At 37.4% G+C, this 24,572-nt stretch overlaps 2 protein-coding genes and 1 pseudogene across 2 annotated transcripts in view; 2 read left to right on the top strand and 1 right to left on the bottom strand.

Annotated features, from left to right (window-relative positions):
- Positions 1-6,616, top strand: part of LOC143608604 (uncharacterized) — a 41,134-nt gene extending 34,518 nt beyond the window's left edge. Inside the window, exons 4-5 of the mRNA XM_077083606.1 lie at positions 5,878-6,271; positions 6,360-6,616. Of these exons, the coding sequence (XP_076939721.1) occupies positions 5,878-6,271; positions 6,360-6,616 (651 nt within the window). The remainder of the gene's footprint in view (positions 1-5,877; positions 6,272-6,359) is intronic.
- A 7,459-nt stretch (positions 6,617-14,075) lies between these two features.
- LOC143608603 (secreted RxLR effector protein 161 pseudogene) lies at positions 14,076-14,786 on the bottom strand (annotated as a pseudogene).
- A 5,924-nt stretch (positions 14,787-20,710) lies between these two features.
- Positions 20,711-24,572, top strand: part of LOC143608616 (diacylglycerol kinase 5-like) — a 16,074-nt gene continuing 12,212 nt past the window's right edge. Inside the window, exons 1-2 of the mRNA XM_077083616.1 lie at positions 20,711-20,795; positions 20,884-21,000. Of these exons, the coding sequence (XP_076939731.1) occupies positions 20,769-20,795; positions 20,884-21,000 (144 nt within the window). The 5' untranslated portion in view covers positions 20,711-20,768. The remainder of the gene's footprint in view (positions 20,796-20,883; positions 21,001-24,572) is intronic.

Below are 24,572 nucleotides of genomic sequence, written 5' to 3'. Positions count from 1 at the left end.
TATTGTGGCTGCTATTTAATCTTCCTCTTCTGCTTGACAAAAAGACACACCAAAACATCATCTTCATCACATCTCTTAAATCATTCGACTGGGACAAAGTGTCTCGAAGAATCATTGCGTTACTTGCTCGTGTTTCAATCTGTGATAACTAGTATTTATACACTACTAGTTTGTTTGATTGGTTCTGCAATTGTAACCCTCTTTTAGATTCTGTTTATGAACATTTGTTCTTGTTCTTTTGGTATTCAATCAAGGTTTTTTTACATGGTATCAGAGCCTAGGCTCCTACTCGTGATTGAACTCTTCGATTGATTCTTCAACAAAACCGATTCGCTGTTACTCTCCGGTTTAGGGTTGATTGCCATTCTTTGAACTGTTAATCTTACCTATAATCGAAGAAAAAAAATTGTGGAATTGATGTCAATCCGTTCTTATTGTGAACGAGAAGATAAAATTGAAGCAAAATTGGTGTTGGTTCATTCTACAGTGGACGAGATTTTAAGGATCCCTAATCTTAAGGGTTTGTTGCTGCAAGTTTTATCCCAGATCATATTACTTCTTATTTGGGATTTAATCGCCCAAATCTGATACAATATTCTGATTATCATATATGTATCCCCAATCAAAGGATACATACTCGTTTACCCTATTTAAGGGCACACCCACTGTAAGTATTTCTTTACTCTTATTTTTTTCCCCTTATATTGCATTAGGCTTTTATTTGGCTAAGTTAGAAGGACCATCAAGTGGTTTTCTTAACAGGGAGAGTCATCCCCTGTTTTGTGGTGTGCATTTAGGCATTCTAGGAAGTTTGTGATTTTCTAAATTGCTATTTTTTCCGCTGCTTCTGGGTTTCTCTTATGACAGATCAGATTGTTAACATTAATAATAATAATAATAATCAAATGATTAACCTTGACTTCGACGACCCGCTTTATCTTCATGCCACGGATACCAACAATCTGACCATTGTTAATATTAAGCTAATAGGGACAGAAAATTATAGTGTGTGGGCCAATTCTATGGAACTAGCTTTACATGTAAAAAACAAAATTGGTTTTATAGACAAAACATGTAATCGGCCCACCACAAAAGAAAACCTGGGGAAACAATGGGATAGATGCAATGCAGTTGTGTTATCTTGGATTTTAAACTCTATTTCTGAAGAACTATTTATGGGTTAAGCGTTTTCAAAAATTGCGTCAGTTGTTTGGGAGGAATTAAAAGAAGCTTATTCAAAAGTTGATGGGTCTATCATGTTTAACCTTCATCAAAATATTTCTATGTTTAAACAAAACGGCTGCCCTATTTCTGAATATTATCATAAACTTACATCTATGTGGAGGCAATTTGACTCGTTGTCAGATTTACCTTCATGTACCTGTAATGCAACTAATGCGACAAGTAAATTTAATCAAAATTTGTGATTGATGTAATTCCTTACGGGTTTAGACGATGTTTATCAGCCTGTGAGAACCTCCATTCTAACCAAGGATCCTTTACCCACTGTAAAGGGCGCCTTTGCCATTATATCTAGTGAAGAGTCTCATAGAACGATAACATCATCTAATAAATCTCAAGCTGCTGCATTTACATCTAAAACTTCTAATTACAAGAAACCTGGAAGTCCTCTAAAATGCACTCATTGTAACAAAAATGGTCATGTGGTTGAGAAATGTTATGAACTTGTTGGGTATCCAACAAATTATAAGGCTAAAATAAAAAACACAACAAGTAACAATGTTGTGTTGGAAGAAAAGAAGACCGATGAAGTCCCATGTCAATTGACTCCTGAACAATACTCTAAACTCATGATCATGCTAAATGGATCTGTCACTCCGGATCAAAATACTTCACATGTGGCCGGTAACTTTCGCTCCGCTTGTACTACCTCTTTTTTCACATATGCTACTCCACCTAAAGAGGGAAATTGCAGGGGTTGGGTAATAGACTCGGGTGCTAACCAACATATGGTCTTGTCAAGCAAAAACATGTTTGACCTTGTCGATGTGTCAAACTACAACATGACTGTTGGTCACCCCAATGGGACTAATGCAAAAATAACATCAATTGGCAAACTTAAAATAGGCAAAAATGTTGTCCTTATTGATGTCTTAGTTGTTCCTGAGTATTGCGTTAATCTTTTGTCTGTCCACGAACTTGCAAAAGATAACAAACTTGGTAGTTGGTTTAATGAATTTGAATGTCTAATTCAGGACCTTACTCGCACGACGACACTTCTGACCGGTAAACAGGTCAATGGCCTGTATTACTTTGGGGATGTCCCTTCAGGTGTGTTTGTTTGTGACAATGTTATTGGCCCTATTAATGATAACTTAAAATTGTGGCACTCTAGACTTGGTCATCCCTCACATCAAGTTTTATCCGTTTTAAAAACCTGAGCTCAATCTTAAAACCCAGGTGTCAAACACTCCATGTGATATTTGTCACCGGGCTAAACAAACCCGAAACTCATTTCCTCTAAGTGAACATAAAACTCAAAACAGTAGGAGAACTTGTTCACCTAGACTTATGGGGACCTTTTAAAATAACAAGTAAGGATGGGTTTAGATTCTTCTTAATTGTGGTGGATGATCATTCTAGAGCAACATGGGTATACCTAATCAAGTCAAAAGATGAAGTCTTTCAAAATATCATGAGCTTTGTAATGTTAATTAAAACTCAGTTTGATAAACAAGTCAAATGTTTTAGAACCGATAACGGAACTGAATTTGTTAACAATCAATTTGAAACATATCTTAAAACTAATGGTATTCTCCATCAAACGACTTGTGTGTATACCCCACAACAAAATGGGATAGTAGAAAGAAAGCACCGACATCTCTTAAATATTGCTAGATCTCTACTATTTCAAAGTGGCATTCCCTTACACATGTGGCCTGAATGTATTCTAACAGCTACCTACTTGATTAACATAACTCCGTCCTCCGTGTTAAACGGAAAGTCCCCTTACGAGTTGCTAATAAATAAAAAAACCCTCTCTATCACATCTTCGGTCATTCGGTTGTCTATGTTTCTCAACTAATCTAAACCCAAAAACAAAATTTGATAGCAAAGCCTCAAAGTGTGTTTTTATTGGATACGCTTTTGATAACAAAGGCTACAAAATGTATTCCTTAGATGACAAAACTGTGTTTTACTCACGTGATGTAAAGTTTTATGAAAACTATTTTCCCTTAATAGATAAAATAGAAACTTTACCCGAAGAAAACGGTCTAAATAATCTGAATTTTTTTTACTTCTGTTTTGAACCGAATAATTTCGATAATAAAATGCCCGATGATGAAGGGAGGGAATCCAACGATGTCAACCAAAACTTGGATGGTTCAACTGAGAATGAGTATAGTCATAGGGACAACTCCGGGAACCAACAAAGGTCAGCAAACAATAACTTAGGCAACAGCCCAATAACTAGATATTGGTTCAGACCCGTTGGAAGCCGATGTTCCAATGGATAACAACATTCCTAGTCAGCAACCAGTTGAGGTTGAAAATTTCAATGATGAAATAGCTGATGTTAACTTCCCTGAGGGCACCTCCACCGATCATAATAAAAGCACTCGTAAGTCAAGTAGAGTTAGCAATTTTCTGAAAAAATACACAGACTATGTGGTAGACGGGAAAGTTAAATATGGGATAGAAAATTCTGTTAATTATTCTAATCTATCCTATAATAATAAATGTTTTGTTTCTCTTCTTGACAAAAGTATCGAACCCAAAACTTAAGCGTGTAATGACATTAACTGGGTAAATGCTATGAATCAAGAAATGGAAGCTTTAAACATAAATAAAACATGTATCATAAATGACTTACCCCCTAACAGAAAAAATATAGGGTGTAAGTGGATCTATAAAGTAAAATACAAGTCAGATGGTGAGATTGAGAGATACAAGGCCAGACTTGTTGCTAAAGGGTACAATCAACGTGAGGGTCTTGACTTTGATGAAACATTCTCTCCCGTTGTCAAAATGGTGACCATACGTACCTTACTTGCCCTTTCGGTTCAAAATAATTGGAATATTTTTCAACTTTATGTTAACAATGCTTTCCTCTATGGAGAGCTAGATGAAGACGTTTACATGACCATACCCGAAGGGTATGGTAATAGTGTTGATGTCAAATCTGGCAAAGTTTGCAAACTTGTTAAGTCACTATATGGGTTAAAACAGGCACCAAGAAAGTGGAATGAGAAACTTATCTCAACCCTAATCAACATTGGTTTTATACAAAGCAAAAACGACCCATCCTTATTCATGAAAATTACAAAAAAAATCGTCAGTTTTCCTTCTTGTTTATGTAGATGACATTGTCATAACTGGAAATGATGATTTAGAAATAAATGAAGTTAAACAAAAATTAAGTTAGTGTTTTCAAATTAAGGACTCGGGAAAATTAAAATACTTTCTTGGGATTGAGGTTTATGAAAACCAAAATGAATTGTATCTATCTCAACGCAAGTATTGTCTCGACCTAATTCATGAGTTTGGTCTCCTTGCAAGTAAACCCCAGTTGGGAATCCCTTGGAACAAAATGTTGCTTTACATAACAATACTAATGCAGAGAAAGATGATTTTGAATTAAAAAACATCACTCGATACCAAATTCTGGTCGGAAAATTAATTTACCTAACCCTTACCAGACCTGACATCTCCTACACGGTGCAATGTCTGAGTCAATTCATGCACAAACCCTTAAATTCACACTTACAAGTTGCCTTAAGGCTTTTAAGATATCTAAAAGGCTCTCCGGGAAAAGTGTTAAATTTTTAAAGGTTGTCAGATTTTTCTTTAAAAGCTTACTCCGACTCAGATTGGGGAAAATGTTTGGTTACTCGAAGGAGTGTTACTGGTTTCTGTTTGTATCTTGCACAGACCTGACATCTCCTACACGGTGCAATGTCTGAGTCAATTCATGCACAAACCCTTAAATTCACACTTACAAGTTGCCTTAAGGCTTTTAAGATATCTAAAAGGCTCTCCGGGAAAAGTGTTAAATTTTTAAAGGTTGTCAGATTTTTCTTTAAAAGCTTACTCCGACTCAGATTGGGGAAAATGTTTGGTTACTCGAAGGAGTGTTACTGGTTTCTGTTTGTATCTTGCGGACAACCTAATTTCTTGGAAAAGCAAGAAACAAAGTGTGGTTTCAAGGTCAGTCACACTCTCCCTGTTCGAATATATTGCGATAACAATGCTGCAATTCTAATATCTGCTAACCCTGTTTTTCATGAACGCACTAAACACTTTGAAATAGACCTTTTCACTTTAAGAGAAAAAGTTATGGTAGGAGTGTTCAAAATTAAAAAGATTGACACTACAGAACAACCTGCTGATATATTTACTAAAGGTCTAGGCGTGACACAACATAACTTCTTGTGTGATAAATTGGGGTTAAAAGATTACTTTGGGAATAGAACTGAGAGGGGTGTTAAAATTATATATTAATTGTCATTTCTAATTCCCTTATATTTACTCTTTTGTGAGGTTTATAATAAGAAGGTCAAAGGGTGCCTTTTGTCAATAAGGAAAGGAGTAGGTGACTTGTATAATTGAAGGGATCTCGTGGACTGGCTATGAGCTGTACTCATATTGTGGCTGCTATTTAATCTTCATCTTCTGCTTGACAAAAAGACACACCAAAACATCATCTTCATCACATCTCTTAAATCATTCGACTGGGACAAAGTGTCTCGAAGAATCATTGCGTTACTTGCTCGTGTTTCAATCTGTGATAACTAGTATTTATACACTACTAGTTTGTTTGATTGGTTCTGCAATTGTAACCCACTTTTAGATTTTGTTTATGAACATTTGTTCTTGTTCTTTTGGTATTCAATCAAGGTTTTTTTACAAAAACAGACTATAAATGGACTCGAACTTGCCAAGGGCGAAATCGAAGGGGCGTTAAAGGTCGTTTGTGAATCACATAACTTAGCTCTAGCTCAAGTTTGGATCGCTAGTGAGGATAAAAGTCGTGTGCTTTCGTCATCTCCTTTGGAGGACCCTCATATGAACCGATTGCTGGCGATCAAGTTGACTGGTTATCTTTATGCTGAAGAAGACGATGACATTGATGTTTTTTTACATTATTTTAGCATGTGTGATGTAGGTTCGGATGGATTTCCGGTACTAGAGACGCTGCAAGATTATGGATCACGCTATATTTCCGTGTTTCATTCCAATATGTCCGTGGTTTGGAATCATGACTTCTTGACTAGTGCGTTTACAATATGCTTGAGGAGTAACAACACCGGCAATTTTAATTACGTGTTTGAATTCATATGGACCAAACAATCAAACTATATAAACTATTTGGAGGCCATTATCCTTACATTAAAAAGGTGTTTGCCAGGTTACAAGTTACAAGTTTGCGTCTGGTATAGAACTAGGTGACGAGTTAGATGTTATTGTTGCTCAGAGTTCTACACAAAGTAAATACGATAGAATAGGTGAAGCTACAACATTAAATATTTTTAGAGGAAAAAGATCAACACCAATGCCGAAACCAACAGAAGAAGGAACGAAAGCAAAGGTTGGGGACTACATTGCACCTTCTAGGGCGGTATGCAAGACACTCCAAAAGTATTACCTCGAATAGTCATTGAGGAACAATTTGGAAAAACCATGAAAGAAGCTGCAAATAACCTTAAAGGTAAATTGATTATAATATTCTATATTAAAATCATAACTTTCTTAACAATTTTAACAACTTTGATATTTGCTATAGTCTCTTTATCCACGTTGAAACGTAGAGTAAAAGACCTTTGCATCTCGGAGTGGCCAGGACCAAATTAAAATTATGAGAAGAGAATGGCAAAAAATTTGTCCATTGATCAAATTAACACAAATAAGGAAGACAATGGAGCAATTCGGGAGCCATCGGCCGTCAAATTAGACCAAAATACCTTGACTATTAAAGCTGAGCTTGGAGATGATATGATTAAATTTCCTATCCATATCTTGCAAGCAACATTTTTGACTCTTGTCGAACAAATTGGTAACAGGCTCAATTGTCTCGGGACTTTTAAGCTCAAGTATCGTGACGAAGCTGGAGATTGGATACTATTAAGATCTTATGAAGAACTGAGTTATTGTATCGAAAATTCAAAAAAAATGGATTCAAATGAAGTTCGGTTGCGTGTGCTACCAGTTACATAATCAATATATGGTCTCTGTTGTTCCAATGGATTCTGTATCCCTATCTTGCAAGCAACATATTTTACTCTTGTCGAAGAAATTGGTAACAAGTTCAATTTGAGTCTCGGGACTTTTGAGCTCAATTACCGTGACGAAGTTGAGATTGGATACTATTAAGATCTAATGAAGAAATGAGTAATTGTATCAGAAGTTCGAGAAAAATGGATCCAAATGAAGTTCGTTTGAGTGTGCTACCATTTACATAATCAATATCCGGTCTTGTTGTTCCAATGGAATCTGTTTTAAAATGGATGTATTTGTTTCCTTTATTTCATTGCAATTGTCATGACTTTTTTTTTATTTCAATTTAAATGCTTGTATTTGAACGTTTCATGGTGAATAACTTAGCAATTTTCATGAATGGATCACTTCTTTATTGCGAATGCGAACTTCTAAGAACTAGTTATATATCCGCCTCAGGGTTTTTTTAAATTATAAACTCAAAACTTAAACCAAAATGCTCATACTAAAATTAATAAGAAAAGTTAATGAACCTTATTGCGATCCTAATAACATGATATAGAAAATTGCATTCAATTTGTAACCAAATATTTCCATATGAAATCAGAAAACGTATTCAATTTCAAGATAGAAATAAAAGATGTTAACCATGATTTATAAACTTACAACTTGAAGTCTTGAATTGCTCACCAAATTTTCTTTGAGGATAATCGAATTGGGATGTAAACACTATTACGATCCTTGAACTCTTATGGTTAAAGCCTATCACATTCAAGACTCAATCAAATTACTCAAGGTCGTCTAAAATCATAACTTAAGATTAATGAACTTGTTTGCCTAGATATTTCAAACTCCATGTTCTTCAGTCATCATCATCATCATCATCATCATCATCATCATCATCATCTCACATCTCGAATATGTATCCTTAATCATGCTGTATTTATTTCAATGATGTAATAGTGATTGATATACAAAAATAATAGTTCTCTTTAAACCATCGAAAACTAAGATGGTATCAGATTACCCTAGCAGTTGTCATAGTGTATTGGTGTTACGGACTGAAACCATTGCAAGGTATGGGAATTGTCCCACATCGGTTGTATGGGCAACGGATGTGGGGTTTATAAGCCAAATGGGTTCCCTCACATATCAGACTAATCTTTTGGGTTGAGTTCTTCTGTTTGGCTTGTATCATTGGTATCAGAGCCAACTTCGGAGTGGTGGCCCGGAGGAAGCCAGCCGTGACCAACGTGGCCGTGACCAACGAGGACTCGGAGTGGTGGCCCACGGAGTGGTGGCCTGGAGTGAGCCAGCCGTGACCAACGAGGACGTTGGCCCTTAAGAAGGGTGTATTGTTACGGACTGAAACCATTGCAAGTTATGGGACTTGTCCCACATATGGGCAACGGATGTGGGGTTTATAAGCCAAATGGGTTCCCTCACCTATCAGACTAGTTTTTTGGGTTGAGTTCTTTTGTTTGGCTTGTAACAATTAGTCCCAAGAGATCGATGATGAACTTTCTCTTGGCCAAGAACAAGGTAGGGCATCGTCTCAAAGACTAGAGACAAGTCCGATTACATCTAGATCGATGAACCCTAACTCGGTTGCATCTCATGTGTGTCTCTAGATGAACCCTAACTCTGTTGCATCTCACACGTCTCTATAATGATTAACCATACTTGGTTTATATAAACTAACCTAACTTGCTAGCCAAGACATTACTAATTATAATTACAAGACAAATAGGAAACATAATGTAATTAGAAAACATAACAAACTATGACGGACTTGTCTGTTGGTCCCTCAAGTTCACCGACTTGTGACTTTGACTCCGAAGTTACGTCCAACAAGAAGCCGCCGCCTTTAAAGCTTACATGCAACGAGAAGGTAATCCAAACCAGAAGAAAGTCAAAACCGCACAAAAGGAAAATATGGAAAGTGAACAAAACAATTTTCAATAGCATGTCTCCAGAGTACATAGTGGATGGTGTTTTCTCAATATAAATAAGATATTGGAGATTGTGAGTGGAAAAAAAACCTGAGGGTTTTTCCATGACCATTACCATAACCTTCTTGGACATGTAAGTATCTCATATAAGTGACAAGACAGATTGGCCGGGAAACTCGTCAAAGACAATTGACTGTTGACCCGTCCAATTTGCCACCTCTGGTTAGCTTTTTGTAGATAATAATTTCATATATATTTTTTATTCTTTTACGTTGTGTTCCCGAGTTCATTTATGAAAAGAAAGGCAAGGAAAAAAAAGTTTTTTTTTCTTATCATTTCTTTTGGTATCTTTTCTTTTTCTTCACTTTATTTTCCTTCAAAATCTTTCTAACTTGGCATGATACAAATTCTTTTATTTTACTCGTCATTTTCTCTTATGTCCCCTCCTTTTCTTTCTTTTAATGAAACTCGGGAACACCTCTTTTAATTTTCTTTTCTTAAATGAAACTCGGGAACACAAAATATTTTTTCTATCCCTCATTTTCCTTCTCTTTCCTCCTTTAAATGAAACTCGGGAACACAGTGTTAGACATAGTCACTTTATCAAGAAGGGCAGTTACTTAAGCTAATTGACATGACTATAAGCAACTCGTGCCATTTATACGAAGTACTAAAAGATCAATCGAGTTGGCTTTATTGTGTGTACAAAATACGAAGCCCCGATTAGACACCTATTATGTCTTCGATTGTAGTGACGCTAAGTAGTGAAGGAGAATTACCCGAACCCAAACAACCCGGTTTATTTACACCGAGCATGTTCCCATAGACGACAAGTCATCAAGCACCCATGCACCGTCATCAACTAACGCAATGACCATCACACTCGTAGATGGTCGTTAGATAATGTTGTTCATAAGTTGTTCAATATCACAATAATCAAATGTTTATTTTGTAAGTTACGTGTAAATTTATGTTTGGTTTGAAACTTATAAGGTTTGTCTGGATATGTTGTTTTCTTATTTGGTTAAATCAATTTCTTTGTCTCTTAAGTAAAAACACGTATCACTACTAGAAAATAGATATATTTCCCACAAAAGTTTCCGACAAATTTTTCCACAAGGTAACCACAAGTTTCCGTAAACAAAAAAAAAAAGAAAAACCATAAATTTTCCTTCAAATTTCCAACAAAATATTGACAAAATTTTATTTTAGCTATTTTGTGGATAACTTTAAGTAACTTCCATCAATCTACCTTCAAGTTTCCCACAAATGGTTTAATAAACAGTCGGATTCGATGGTTCAGTTCATGCTTCCTTCAGATCTGACTGTTTAATTTGTCCATCGAAACCTAGATTTTCAATTATGGGGTTTTTTATTTTGAGTTTTAGAGTAAAATTGAACACTAAGGTTGTGTTCTTCTCGAAAAACTAAGCAATTTACACTATAGATTTGCTTGATTTTGTGTAGAAAAAAGAAAGATGGAGATGAATGTTGGTTATGAAGGTTTAAGGGTTGAAAGGTAGAAGATGAAGAATTACGTCGGATCCATTAAAAAGTCCTTCGGATCCAACGGTTCTTTAACAAATTCCATCAGATACATTAATACGTTGACACGTGACACAATTTTAAAGGTACATGAAATCCATCAGACGGTGTTGAAATTCTGCCGGATCTAACAGTAAAAATGGCTATTTTGGGTATTTTTCAAAACTATGGCTAAAGATGAAAAGTGTTCAAAAATGACTAATTAGGGAAGTCTCCCTTTTTGAATTATACTTATAGATAAGCGATATAATACAATATCCTTAACGTATAAAAACACCTATATTAATAAAATTGATCCTTGAAATCACATTACAATATCTCGAAATTGTCAATATATATCCAATTAGTCATCGGTTTACTGAAAAAAAACATATTTGGCTCATTAATCGATAATTTTTTTTACTTTTTTCACGAAACCTGTTTTGAGCGTATTATGAATTTCTTGAACGTTTTTTGTTTTTTTGGCTTTGAAAGTTTTGTTTTTGCCTTGACCGTTTTGATTTTAGCTTGAGCGAAATTCGTGTACGTTTTTTATATACGGTTTAATGATTATTAGGATATATATAACATGAAAACAATTTGTAAAACAGTGAGTAAAGTGTAAGTTATGTATCAGAGACAGAGAGAAGCATATATTGAATAGAAGATAAGAAGACTTGTGGTGTACATTTGGTCAATGTAAATTAAGAAAGCCAACTATACTGAGATATATGATCGAACATACAGCCTCCGAGTTGGTTGAAAGTTGAAACCATGGGTACAGAAGACCTCTCCGAATTCCTAAAATTGTTTCCTCCAAACTCTCTTCATTACAGGCAAACTGAATCTGCAGATTATCTATGGGTTTTTTGGAGCCAAAATGAAGGATCTGAAAATAATTCATATTCGGGTGAGTTGCTCACCTATGTTTTCCTTTTTAATCGTTATGTATAATTAAATAGCTTTTGAATCCGTGTATTACACGGGATTTGTCAAATAATAAAAATAAAAAGATCCATTATTTTAAAGAAATGAACAAAATTAAAGGTAAAAATAAAATATATAGTACAAACAATAAGAAGTCTAAAATCTCAAATTTACAAAATCGATTTTTTACATACAATATTTGCATAAATTGTTTTGACCAATTACCCGTTGATAACTATGATGAATGAGATGAAAAATTAGAAAATTAGAATGAAAATTATAACTCATTTCTCAAAATTGTTTTGTCCCATGACCTATGGATTGTTAGAATAAATAAGATGAGAAATTAGATAATTAGAAATGAAATTATAACCATTTGCCAAAATTATCTTGAACCATGACCCATGGATTGTTAGATAGAATTAAATGAGAGATTAGAGAATTAGAAAAGGAAATTATAACCCATTTATCAATATGGTTTTGCTACATAACCCATGAATAAGTCAAATGAATGAGAATAGAGATTAGGCCAAGAATGAATGTGGGATTGCCACATCATCTTCACTATTTTCTTTTATTAGTATAGCTAGAAGTTAGATTAGATTAGATTAGATTAGATTATTAAATTTGCACTTCTTTGATTAATAATTGACGTTACATATATGTTTATTGTGTTTAATCTTGTGATTATAAATCAAGAAAAACCATAATAATATAATTTTCTTTTAGGGTGAGATTGTCATATCAATTTTACCCTCAATTACCCTAGATTATCCTAAGGGCCGACAATGGTGCACCCAAACTACAATAAAGAATTTTATTTTTCAATTTAAAGTTACTTAATTTATAATTTAAAAACTCAAAAACAGATAAAAATGCATACACTATACGTTATAGATTTAAAAATACATAATAATTAAACAACATTTTATTTGATAAAACATAGATTAAAAGACTATTCCCGGCCACAGGGCCGTCTTTAAAAATATAAATACCTCGGCCGAGCAAAAATAAAAAGGCCCGTATGCCTTGACCAAAACTTTTTATTCGCTAGCGTACATGGATAAAACTTTTATCGACCGGTTTATTATAAGCAGAAACCATTATAACTTATAAGCATGTACTTATCTCATAAACTATAGCAAATAACCTTATTTTTAACACCAAAAAACATATGTATGTAATATATATAAAAAAGTTTGTGCCCCCGAACCTTATGTGCCCCGGCCGGTGGTGCGGCTCGCACACCCTCCAAGCCTCCCCTGCCCGGCCATATATGTTGCAATTTCGAACACACTTGGTGTTGTGTACGATCGATTGATCCTCTCTTCGAAATAAAATAGTTTCAAACTCGTGGCCAAAAACTCAACGTCCGTTGCTCCACGGGGTCCATGTCGTTGAAAACATGGACCCAAGCCTTAACTAACGTTACTCTTCTTCACAGATCCATCTTCATGAAGCAATTTGTTGGGGATTCAGTTGCTCCATGTAAAAATTGTTTGAATTTAAAGAGAATGAAAAAATTGTTGTAAAATATTGTGTAGATGTGTTTGGTTATTTATAAAGAAGAAAAAAGAAAAAGAAAAATTAAAAATCTAGCTAACTGCTAGATTTAACGGTTAAAAAGGAGAAATGGTTCTGGGATACTACCCTAGCCAAACACCCGCCGACAACAATCATGGGGTGGCGGCGGTGTTCCCCGCAGGGGTTGTACCTCTTGGGGGTACCCGTCGCCCCACTCCCTAAGATGAGAAATGAAATCCGTGTATTTACTAATATATAACTATTGTAAATTACGCAGCTGATCCTGGCACTCCCATTATTCACGAGAAGATAAAATCTGCGATTTCTAACCTTGATACTAACTTTATCGGTGAGTCGCTCCTAGGTCAGTTTCAAGAATGATAAACAATAATTAACGCACAACTTATAAATAACCGACTTATATTATAACCAGAAAATATAACTCAAAAAACTGATTACAATAACTTTGGTAGTGATGGTGGTGATTGTTGTGTTTGTTGTTGTTGTTGTTGTTGTTGTGTTGTATCTAACACTAACTTTGTACATCTATTTATACTAGTAACCCAACTTGGTCACCAAGCATAATATGTGGTCACCACTCAACTTGGCCACCAAGGTGAACTTGGGCAACTAGGTCAACTTGGCCAACAAGGTGAACTTGGCCACCAAGCATATGGAATGTTTCATAATACCCCTTAGACTTTAACCGACTTGTTAAAACCTCTTAGGCCCGGTTCACCGACTTGTGACCCGGAATAGAAATTAATCCAACATTCACCCCCCTAATTTCTTATTCGGATTAGTAAGGTCTTCAACTCCAAGTAACTCGCGCATCTCCGTGAACTTGATTCTTGCGAGTTCTTTAGTGAGGATATCGGCTCGTTGCTCTTTCCCGCTAATGTGCTCAACATCGACCTCGCCGTCGTTGTAGCAATCTCGGATAAAATCAAAGCGAGACTTTATATGCTTTGTTCAGTTGTGAAAAACCGGATTTTTCACAAGGGCTATTGCAGATGTGTTATCAACTTTCAACATAACTTTCTGTAATGCTTCTCCAGTCAACTCGCTCAACAACTCTCGGAGCCATACAGCTTGACATGCGGCTGCTGAAGCCGCCATGTACTCGGCTTCACGCGATGAGAGTGCAACTGTCGCTTGCTTTTGTGAGTACCATGTAATTGGAGATTGCCCGTAATAAAACACGTGCCCCGTGGTACTTCTAGCATCATCCTCATCTATGTTGTGACTACTATCACTATACCCGACAAGTCGTTTGGACCCATTCTTCCCGTACTTGATCCCATAACTCGTCGTGTTCTTAAAGTATCTCAATAGGTGTCGTATTGCCATACCATGAGATTCTCGTGGGCTTTGCATATATCGACTAAAAATACCCACAGAGTACGCCATATCCGGACGAGTGTGTAATAAATACCGTAAGCAACCCACTATCTTTCGATACTCGGTTGCATCGAGTTCGACTTCATTCTCGGCTTTTGAGTATTTCACACCATGATCCACCGGGACTTGAGACGAATTACAGTTTTGCATACCGGTCTCCTTTAGAATCATTTTGGCGTATCCTTCTTGTGTAATTACTATCCCGTCCTCTTGTTGGACTACTTCGATTCCGAGATAGTAGGTCAACTTCCCGAGATCCGACATCTCAAACTTGGTCGCCATACCCTTTTTGAAATCGAAAATTATACTCGAGCTTGTACCTGTCACAAATATATCATCCACATACACATCTACGATCAAAAAATGTTTATCATTCGTCTTTCAGTAAACCGATTGTTCCTTGGAACATTTTTGAAACTTTATGTCTCGTAGGATGTTATCGAGCTTTGTGTTCCAAGCTCGGGGAGCTTGCCTTAACCTGTACAAGGCCTTTGACAACTTGTAAACTTTTGCCTCCTCGCCTCTTTTCTCGTATCCTTCGGGTTGAGAAACGAACACAACTTCTTTCAATTCACCATGTATAAATGCCGTCTTTACATCAAGATGGTGGATTTCCCACCCGTTAGATGCAGCCAATGCGATTAGTAGCCGAACGGTCTCGATTCGGGCTACCGGAGCGAAAACATCATCAAAGTCAATCCCGGGTTGTTGCACGTAACCCTTTGCAACCAACCGAGCTATATACTTGTTTATCGTTCCATCCGCATTTCGTTTGATTTTGAACACCCACTTCAACCCGATACATTTTGCACCCTTTGGAAGTTCGACTAACTTTCATGTTTCATTCTTGTTTATCGAATCGATCTCGGTATTCATAGCCCCCATTCTTGGTTCGACTTAGCCTCAAAATAGCTACTCGGTTCACCACTTGCTGTAAGAAGCAATTGCTCATAGTCAGAGTCAATATGTAACACATAATCTTCTTGTAATCTTCTTGGCAAAACCGAGACTCGGGTTGAACATCTTAGACCCGTTTGGGCCTCATTTTCACCCGAATGGACCTGTGACCCATTACTTGTCGACTGAACATGAGAGCGGGTTGAGGAATTAGGCCCGATATGACTTGGTTCGGTTGAGTCGTTGGACTCAGGTTGAACTGATGATGCAGGTTCATAGCTTGGGCTACCCGGGTTGCTTCCAGACGTTTCTTCAATGGTGGGTTCGATTTGACCAGTTCCATTGTCAACCGCACCCCCCCCCCCAAACAATAGAAAACATACCCGGCTCGTAGTCATTCTTCTCGACTTTCTTTACCCAATTCCACCCTTTGTTTTCGTCAAACACAACGTCCCGACTAACAACAATTTTCCGGGTGTTCGGATCGAAGATACGGTATGCTTTTGAACCCGTCTCATACCCGAGATAAACGAGTTGTCTTGAACTATCATCAATTTTCTTTAGATGTACACTATCAACTTTAGCATACGCCATGCACCCAAATACTCGAACGTGTTCAATAATCGGTTTCTTTTTCTTGAACCGTTCATATGGAGTTTGATCAACCAAGGCCCGGGTTGGGACCCGATTGATTAAAAAGGTTGAATGTCGGACCGCTTCTCCCCACATATAATTCGGTACATGCATCGCCTTTAGAATACTCCGCACCATCCCCATTAAAGTCCGGTTTCGCCTTTCAACCACGCCATTTTGTTGTGGCGTGTACGGGGCGGTTAAATGCTGAATAATTCCACTTTCATCGCAGAACCTATTGAAATCACGTGAAGTGAATTCTCCTCCCCTATCGGTTCGGATATTTTTCATTGGTAAACCCGTCTCCGTCTCGATCAAGGCTTTAAACCTCTTAAAACTTTCAAACGCTTCACCTTTTTATTTCAATAAAAACGTCCACATGTATCGTGAGTAATCGTCTATAATAACAAAGACATACCTATTACCCGATATAGTGGATGGGGTTATTGGACCGCACAAGTCACCATGAACTAACTCCAAAGGTTGGGATGCTCTAAACGAGGATGTAGCCGGAAACGAACGCCTCGTTTGTTTACCCACCAAGCACGATTCACACAACTGATTTTCGTGTTCAACATGTGGTAAACCTCGTACAAGATCCTTCTTAGCCATCGATTTCATTAACTCGAAATTGATGTGCCCAAGTCTTGCGTGCCAACGCCATGAATCATCTTCAATCTTTGATTGCAAACACACGGGAGCTCCAATTTTCATACGTATTTTATAGAGTCGTTTTTCGGATCTCTTGACCTTCATGAGTAACCTCCCCTTCTCATCGTACATGGTCAGAAGATCGTGTTTCATCCGAATGTCACATCCGGACTCCGTTGCTTGACCGAGACTCATTATATTATTTTTTAACTCCAGAATATAATAAATCTCGGTTAGCAAGTCTTGATCACCCGATTTTTCTTGGAAAAGAATTGAGCCTTTTCCCTTGATTTGAACAAATGACCCATCTCCGAACTTAACCCTCCCGGTTATGTTCTCGTTTAACTCTAAAAAATACGACCGGTTTCTCGTCATATGATTACTTGCCCCATTATCCAAATACCATACATCATCTTCGACCTGCTCAGTCTCGTATTTCTTTGGTATTAGGTTTTGTTCATTTAAGAACACAACTTGATGCATATACGCCGCATCATCAATGTCACACCCTCAAAATCCACTAACGGAGTTTTACCGTCAGAGGGTGTGAACTAACAGGATCGGAATCATTAGTTATAATCAAACCATAAAACAAAGTTTCAAAACCATGAAAACGTTTACGAGTAATTAAATGCGGAAGCGTAAAACCATAGAAAACAATGTTACGTCACGCAGGACGACTTAAAACCCAAAGATAACAGTTAAAAATAAGTTTGCATAGTTAAAAGTGTTTCAAGCAATGCATGTTTTTAAACCGCGCGCCCGCCTCGGCTACCTGAGAATAACATACTAAAAGTGTCAACACAAGGTTGGTGAGTTCACAAGTTTATATAAAATAAAGCGTTTAGCGTTTGCGTTCAGCGTTTTGCGTTAAGCGTTTTGCGTTACAGCGTTTTGCGTTACCAGATAGTGTTATGTCAATTATATATCTATAGGTAGCTAGCCTATAAAACAAGTATCACTAAGTGTTCGACACCAAAGCTGACTGTTTATCATTTGCCTTGCCACCAGGTCATCCAGACCATGGTATGTGTTTAGCCTAGATTACACCCACTCGACCTCCAGTCGAGTTTAGCGTTGGGTGGGGTTTGTCAAACCCAGTAGTACTACTCAACAATGACTCGCTATTATCCAATATTAAACGGTTCGATGTGAATGAAGGACTTTAGTTAACGCGTTTGCCACTTAGTCTTTACAAGTGATATATAATCTATATTAATAAAATCTTAAATGCGTTTCGGAGTATGTTATCTCCCCCAAGTGAAAAGCGTTTAAAAGGTTTAAAAGGGGAAAGTGAAACTCACTGTTTGCGAAGTATTCCCAAAATAATTCACCAAGATGCGCATCACAGAAAAACTCTCTCTAGCGTTCTAAAACAACAAAGAGATTTTTCTAAGTGTCGGAATATTATCGAGTCTCTAGACCCGGCACATAATACCTATGCACATAACATGTTTCGTGTTTCGTTTGTGAATCGTTTGTGACTTTAACAAATGTATTTGTGATACGTTACATGTGTAAGCAATTATTTACGTGTCATGTATCCATTAAGTACATCACTAGCAATTACTCCCCGTAAGGGCAATTTGGTCAACACATAACAATTAACTAGCAATTATTCCCCGCAAGGGCATTTTGGTCAAAACACGACAATTAATTAGCAATCATTCCCCTCAAGGGCAATTTGGTCAAAACACGATAATAAATTGGCAATCACGTTGTTTCATGCAACTTTCACAAAACTCAGCAACTAGTTTCTTAACGACAGAATTCTACTTGAAAAACTAGTCTATCTCACCGATCATAGCATCACAATTAATTTACCAAAAATCATCACAAAAGCATATATGTCTTAGGTTTCCAGAACATATTTTATAATATTTTTATTCCACATAGGTTTCTCACAATCATCAAATCATTACAGCAAACTCATAACAGTCAAATTCATGCGCAACACAATGTTATTTGAAATTCCTGTTAAACGAAAAATCCAATAAATGCGAGACCACTAGGGTTAGGTTCCTAACTCAATGAGTCAACTTCCAGAAGTAGAACCAACCCAATTGGTCTCATAGTTCATGAGATATAACATTTACAAAACAACCTAACAGCAGGTCTAACAGCTCAGCTTTGCACAACGTTTTTGTAAAATCATAAAAGTTAACCTTTACTTGTCCAAAAATTACATGTTTATATTATTTAGAAATTAGACTCAACCTAGTTTACTGTAGTATCAATAATCTCAACCAATTTTCACATTTACACTTCGTTACAATCAATTAAACATCAATAACACAATCTGTCCAGAAACTGTTTGCATCCAAACTCAACATATTAACTATCTATGGACCATCATTCATTCATATAACACTCTAGACTCCATAATCACTACTCATGCACATCAATTATACATTACATACATGATTAGGGTTTTTGTTTGAACTCAAATCAAAGACACAAGCAATTAACATGTAACAATATCCATTCTAGTTATCAAATCATCAACCAATCAACAACAATCATAAGAACTACATACACACATAAAATCGGCCTCTAGGGTTTTCAATTAACCCATTAAACATCAAAATTAAGTATAAAGGATGCATAGGATAGTCGTTTATACCTTCCTAGCACCTTAATCTTCAATCAAAGGCTTGAATTCTTGGTTGTATGTGTGTGTATAAGTGGCGGGAGCCAAGGGAGAAGTCCGATCGGGATTGTGGGGGGAAGAAAAGAATGAGTTAGGGTTTATTATTATTATTATTTATAATAATACTATGTTACACTTTGGCCCCTCCACTTCTAAGTATTACTTATCTAGCTTAAACTAACTTGTTTACATCTTGAGTTAGTGTTTATAACGATGTTATCACACAACACATAAGCCTAACACATAATTATCACATAATTACTGTTTTGACGTTTTTTGTTTATTCACCAATCGTTTGCGTCAACTCGTTTGCGTTTCGGTGCAATTCCCGAAAGACTACACATGTAGTAAGTGTTAAGCGTCATTTAAACCCTAGTTTAAATGTAATGAGGTGTGCGTTATAGATTCAGTGATCTTAAGTTTGAATTGACGGAGTTGAGTTAACGGAGTTAACCTGAAATTGACGATTGTCACAATCAAAAATTTCACGGGCTTCAGTTTTGTTTGCTTCTTGACCCTTTTGAACTCGGTGCGGGCAACCGGATGCAAAGTGACCAAACTGGTCACATCGGTAACATAAAATCTTTGACCGATCTTTCTTCACCCTTACTTTTCCCCGACTTGATGACCCTTGTTCGGTACTAGGGGTTCGGTATTGGCCATTGAAACGGCCTCGACCACGACCTCGACCTCGACCTCCTCATCCTCGTCCCCCATTAGATTCAATACTTCTATGACTTGATGAATCATTTTTACCGAATAAAAGTTTACCTTGGTCACCCCCTTGAATTTCTTCTTCTCGGATTCGCTCCTCATAGGCTCGGAGTTGGCCTACAACATCTTCAAATCCCGTTTTATTGAGATCCAACATTTGCTCAAGCGAAGCAACCATTTGAATATACTTCAATCTTGGGAGACTTTTGAGAAACTTCTTTACCAACCTTGCTTCATCTATAACTTCGCCGAGAGCCACTGATTTCGAGGCAATGCTCGATAACTTGCCCGCAAAGTTATCTATGGAATCTGACTCGTTCATCTTCATATTGTCAAATTCCATTGACAAGGTTTGGAGACGTGCTTCTCTAACCCGTTCGGCACCTAAGTGTCGGGTTTTAATCGAATCCCACATGGCTTTAGCAGTTTCTTGATCTCCAATTTGCATGATCAAGGTTTCGGGTATGGATTGAAACAACAAGGCCATAGCCATGTCATTTTTGTCTTCATCGGGGACACCCGAGTTGATGGTATCCCAAACTTTGTGAACTCTTAGGACTACTTTCATCCTCATAGCCCACACGGTATAGTTCGTTGCCCAGGTTTTCATTTGTGGTGGGCCGATTACATGTTATTAAACCTTGCGTTTAATCGACAGCATCCGGTCAATCATTTGCCTCAACTTGCCTAGCTTTTCTGGTGGACTTAATCCATGGGGCATGCCAAGCAAACGAAGACTCAGTGCGGTCAGCCTTTGACTTTTTATTAATCTTTGACCTTTTTTAATTTAACTGTTGCTAGTTAAATTTTCATAATCATACTTATAATCAACAGAGAGAATGGACTATTCCATATGTTGATGATGGATTTATCGAGATTGTCGGATTCCGAAATGCCTGGCACGGTGCTGTTTTATATGCGCCAGCTGGACATGGGACCCGTCTTGCACAGGTAGCAATTTTATTGGAATTTCTGTAATAATATTGCTTTGTGATCATATTCAGATCCAAGATATATGTTTGTATGTATGTATGTATGTATGTATGTATGTATATATATATATATATATATATATATATGTTGGTATCATTTAAGAACTTTAATAAAGTTAAGAACTCTTAGGAACTCTAAACAACTAAACATTTTTTTAATTTTTTTTATATATTAACATTTTTTAAGAGTAGTTTTATCATATTTTATATAAAAAATTTTGATTACATATATTAATCACAAGTTTACATATGTGTAAAATTTATGTACTAACAAATTTACATAGGTGTAAAACAAAACATGGATATGTATAAAAATTAATTTTTAAAATTGTAATCGTAAATATAGATATTCAAAATGATAAAACTACACTCAAATAACACTAACATACAAAAAATTTTATAAAAAACGTTAGTTTTCATAGGTTCCTTCTGTCGGACCGGTGCGGGACACGGTTTCCCAACGATTCACGGGGCAACGTGTTAGAGTGCGGAATCCTCTAACACGGCGATTCGGTGGTGATCAACAACGCGCGGTAACGATTCCTAAGACGGTTTGACACCTAGGGACGGAGGAAAGGACCGACACGTGAAGAACGGGCAGAGAGTATTTCAGCAGAGTGGTGGTTCGTGACTGTGTGTAGAATGTGTGCTCTTGTGAAATTTCCTAAGTTTCGTTTATATATCGAAAACTGGTTCGATCGAATGAGTCTCTCATTCGATCGAACGAGACCTGGTTCGATCGAATCAGTCACTGATTCGATCGAATCAGTTTCTTTTGACATTTTCAGTCCGTTAACTTAGTTTCACGATCGTTATCTTCATATCGAACCATCCTGATAGAACTGGGGACATACACATGACATTTCATGTCCTAACAAACTCCCCCTTGGAGCCAGTTCTATTTACTTACAATCAATCGAGTTCTCTTGCTCGATCGTAACTCCCCCTTGGAGTTATCTCACTCTCTCTTTTCTCAAAGCTAATGGTGCGCATGTTGCATCCACGAACTCCTTTCATCATGAAGTTCTCTCAGGATCAAACGGTCCAGTCAGTCAGACTTACCATAGGTTCCGCATATCCTGAGAAGCTGTCAATTGAAACTTTAGATAAACATTTAAGCACAATCTATCACAATGTTCCAAAACAAATTACATTCAACTCAAAAACAATTACAACCAGAAGATTAAACCTTTCATTACAACAAGAAACAAAATAAACATGACAATTAAGCTTCAGTCTCTTGTGCATACTTCTTCTGTTGCTCTTTCCAATTTGATCCTGCATGTATGTCATAGGCAAAGCAGATCCTAATGACATTTCTATACGTTAAAGCTTGCTCCATGTCTTCGGGGGCGTAGAGAATCTCTGTCTTGTACAGCGTGTAGACGTCCTCCCGTGACAAGTTTGTGAGCCACATAGGATCAAAGATACGAATTGTGCTCCAATTTCCATTGTCGTTGAGCACGATGACTGCTTCATGCAGTCTTCCGTCATAGTACCAATGCCTGAACGCTTTGTAGAAGTCCTGCTTCATCTTTCTTAGAGGAATCTTCTTCATCGTGAGTGGTGGCATGTACTTCAAAACAATCTTTGGCCTGTTGGTGATCGGATCGATCTCCCTTTTACTTGTATATCTCTTTGGCCTTTGTGGAGTGATCATCTTCCATTTTGAGCTGTATTCCATTCGCAATACACTCTGATAATACGTTGCAAATGGAGATGAACTTGCATAAAGCATATCAAGATAGTTAAGACGGTTTAGATCAAAAGTAGGAAGAGTCTTCAAGTCAGTGATACGTTGAAAGTACTCAACCCCTTTTTCTCTCTTGACAGCAATGCAATTAAGATCCTTCAGACACGCCCAAGCAATTATTTCACCTGAAGTTCTACGACCCTTCATCTTATAGGACATTGTGTGAGGAATGGTCGGCTTTGCTTGTCGTCTGGACCTTATCTTCTCAAGAATAGCGTTGAAAGCTTTCTTGCACTCTTCAGTTTTCTCAACGAAATCGGCTTGATCTGCATCAGAAGGCTGTTTCATTGTGTTTGACCTTTCGTCAGCCTTCTTCTGTATTTCCTCCTCTGTTACATTTTGAAAGAAGCTTGCCGAGTTAGGAAGATCTTCAGTTTGAGACGTGTAGTACTCTGGATATTCTTCCTGCGTCAAGTCTTCCATTTCGACTTCATCGAATTGAGAGGGATCAGCGGCCGTGGATGATGTTGAGTCAGGTGTAGCAGCCGAAGAAGATGTTTGTTCTGTTGAAGGCAAAGCCAGATACTTGCCTGTTTCTTCATTGTATAGCTCAAACATATGTTCCAGTTCTTCTTCTGTGAAATTGTGAGAAATTTCACCTTCTTCCAAGTCTCCACTTGCGAAGAATTGCTGCTCATCTGGATTGTCCAGTAAAAACGTGAAATATTCCGCTGCTGTTTTTGATTGCAGCGGTTGGACATTAAACGGATCAGCATCACCTGTTTGATTACACAAACACAAAGTAACAACAAATTTAAGTAAACATATGTAATATCATAAACATTAAATACAATATCATTACATATGAAACTAGGTTTACAAACAAATCATTAATTGAAAAGATTTAACATTTAAGTCCTTACTACATTCACTCAAAATACTCTTAACTACCTTCACCTCCATCATCAGAAGAGTCCAGTTCGTCTGTGTCCACATCGACATTGGTTGGACCTTCCAGACGAAGAACATCACCCTTCAGCTCAGTCACTCTTGCTTCAAGGCGTAGATTTGACTCTCTCAGCTCGGTGATCAAAGAACCTTGTTCATTGATCGAAGATCCCTGTTCAGCGACAGTAGCATTTAACTGACTATTTTCAAGCCTGAGCATTTCGTTCTCAGCTTGAAGTTTAGCAATCTGCTCATCTCTGAGCCGATTCTGTTCTTCTTGCTCTGCCTTGAACAGTAACATCTTCATCATCGCCTTGTGCAAATCAGCAAGTTCGGATGCAACCTTTTGAGGTATGGCCATTTCAGGTTGAGCTTGAGGAATAGGTTGTTGAGCTGACTGCGGTGTTGGTGGCTGTGCTGGTTGAGCAGGAGGAGCAGCAGAAGTCCCGACGGATGGTAACATTGAGGGACGCGGTTGATCGGGAAATAAGCTTCGATACTTCCGAGTAACCTTCTTCTTTTGCCTCTTTGCAGGCCTTTCTTCTCCTACATCTATGTCGGCCGGATTTTCCACGGCTCTGACTTCCTCACCAGTTTCCAACTCTTCTTCATTTAGAAACGAATCAGCCTCCTTTTCAGCTTCGGTCCTTGTATCTTCAGGGACCGCCACCTCCTCAGTGTCAGAGTCGTCGCTTGATTCCTGCAAAGGTAAGTTTTCGACGTCTGAGTCACTGGTATCATTTCTCCATTTCCTTTTAGGAGGGGCCCTGTAAGACGGATTCACCAAATGCCCGAAGCATCTTTTGAGTGGTGGCCTGGTTGGACGTTCTTTGTAAGATTTTAGACGGTTGAGAGTCTCATTCTTCATGTGGTCCAGTTTCACCACATCA

Source organism: Bidens hawaiensis, unplaced genomic scaffold, assembly GCF_021521415.1.
Source record: "Bidens hawaiensis isolate Kalapana, Puna unplaced genomic scaffold, B.hawaiensis_p1.1 tig00419396_1, whole genome shotgun sequence".
NCBI classification, from domain to species: domain Eukaryota; kingdom Viridiplantae; phylum Streptophyta; class Magnoliopsida; order Asterales; family Asteraceae; genus Bidens; species Bidens hawaiensis.
The sequence above is the reverse complement of the archived record's forward strand: the minus strand, read 5'-3'. Positions and strand labels throughout refer to the sequence as shown.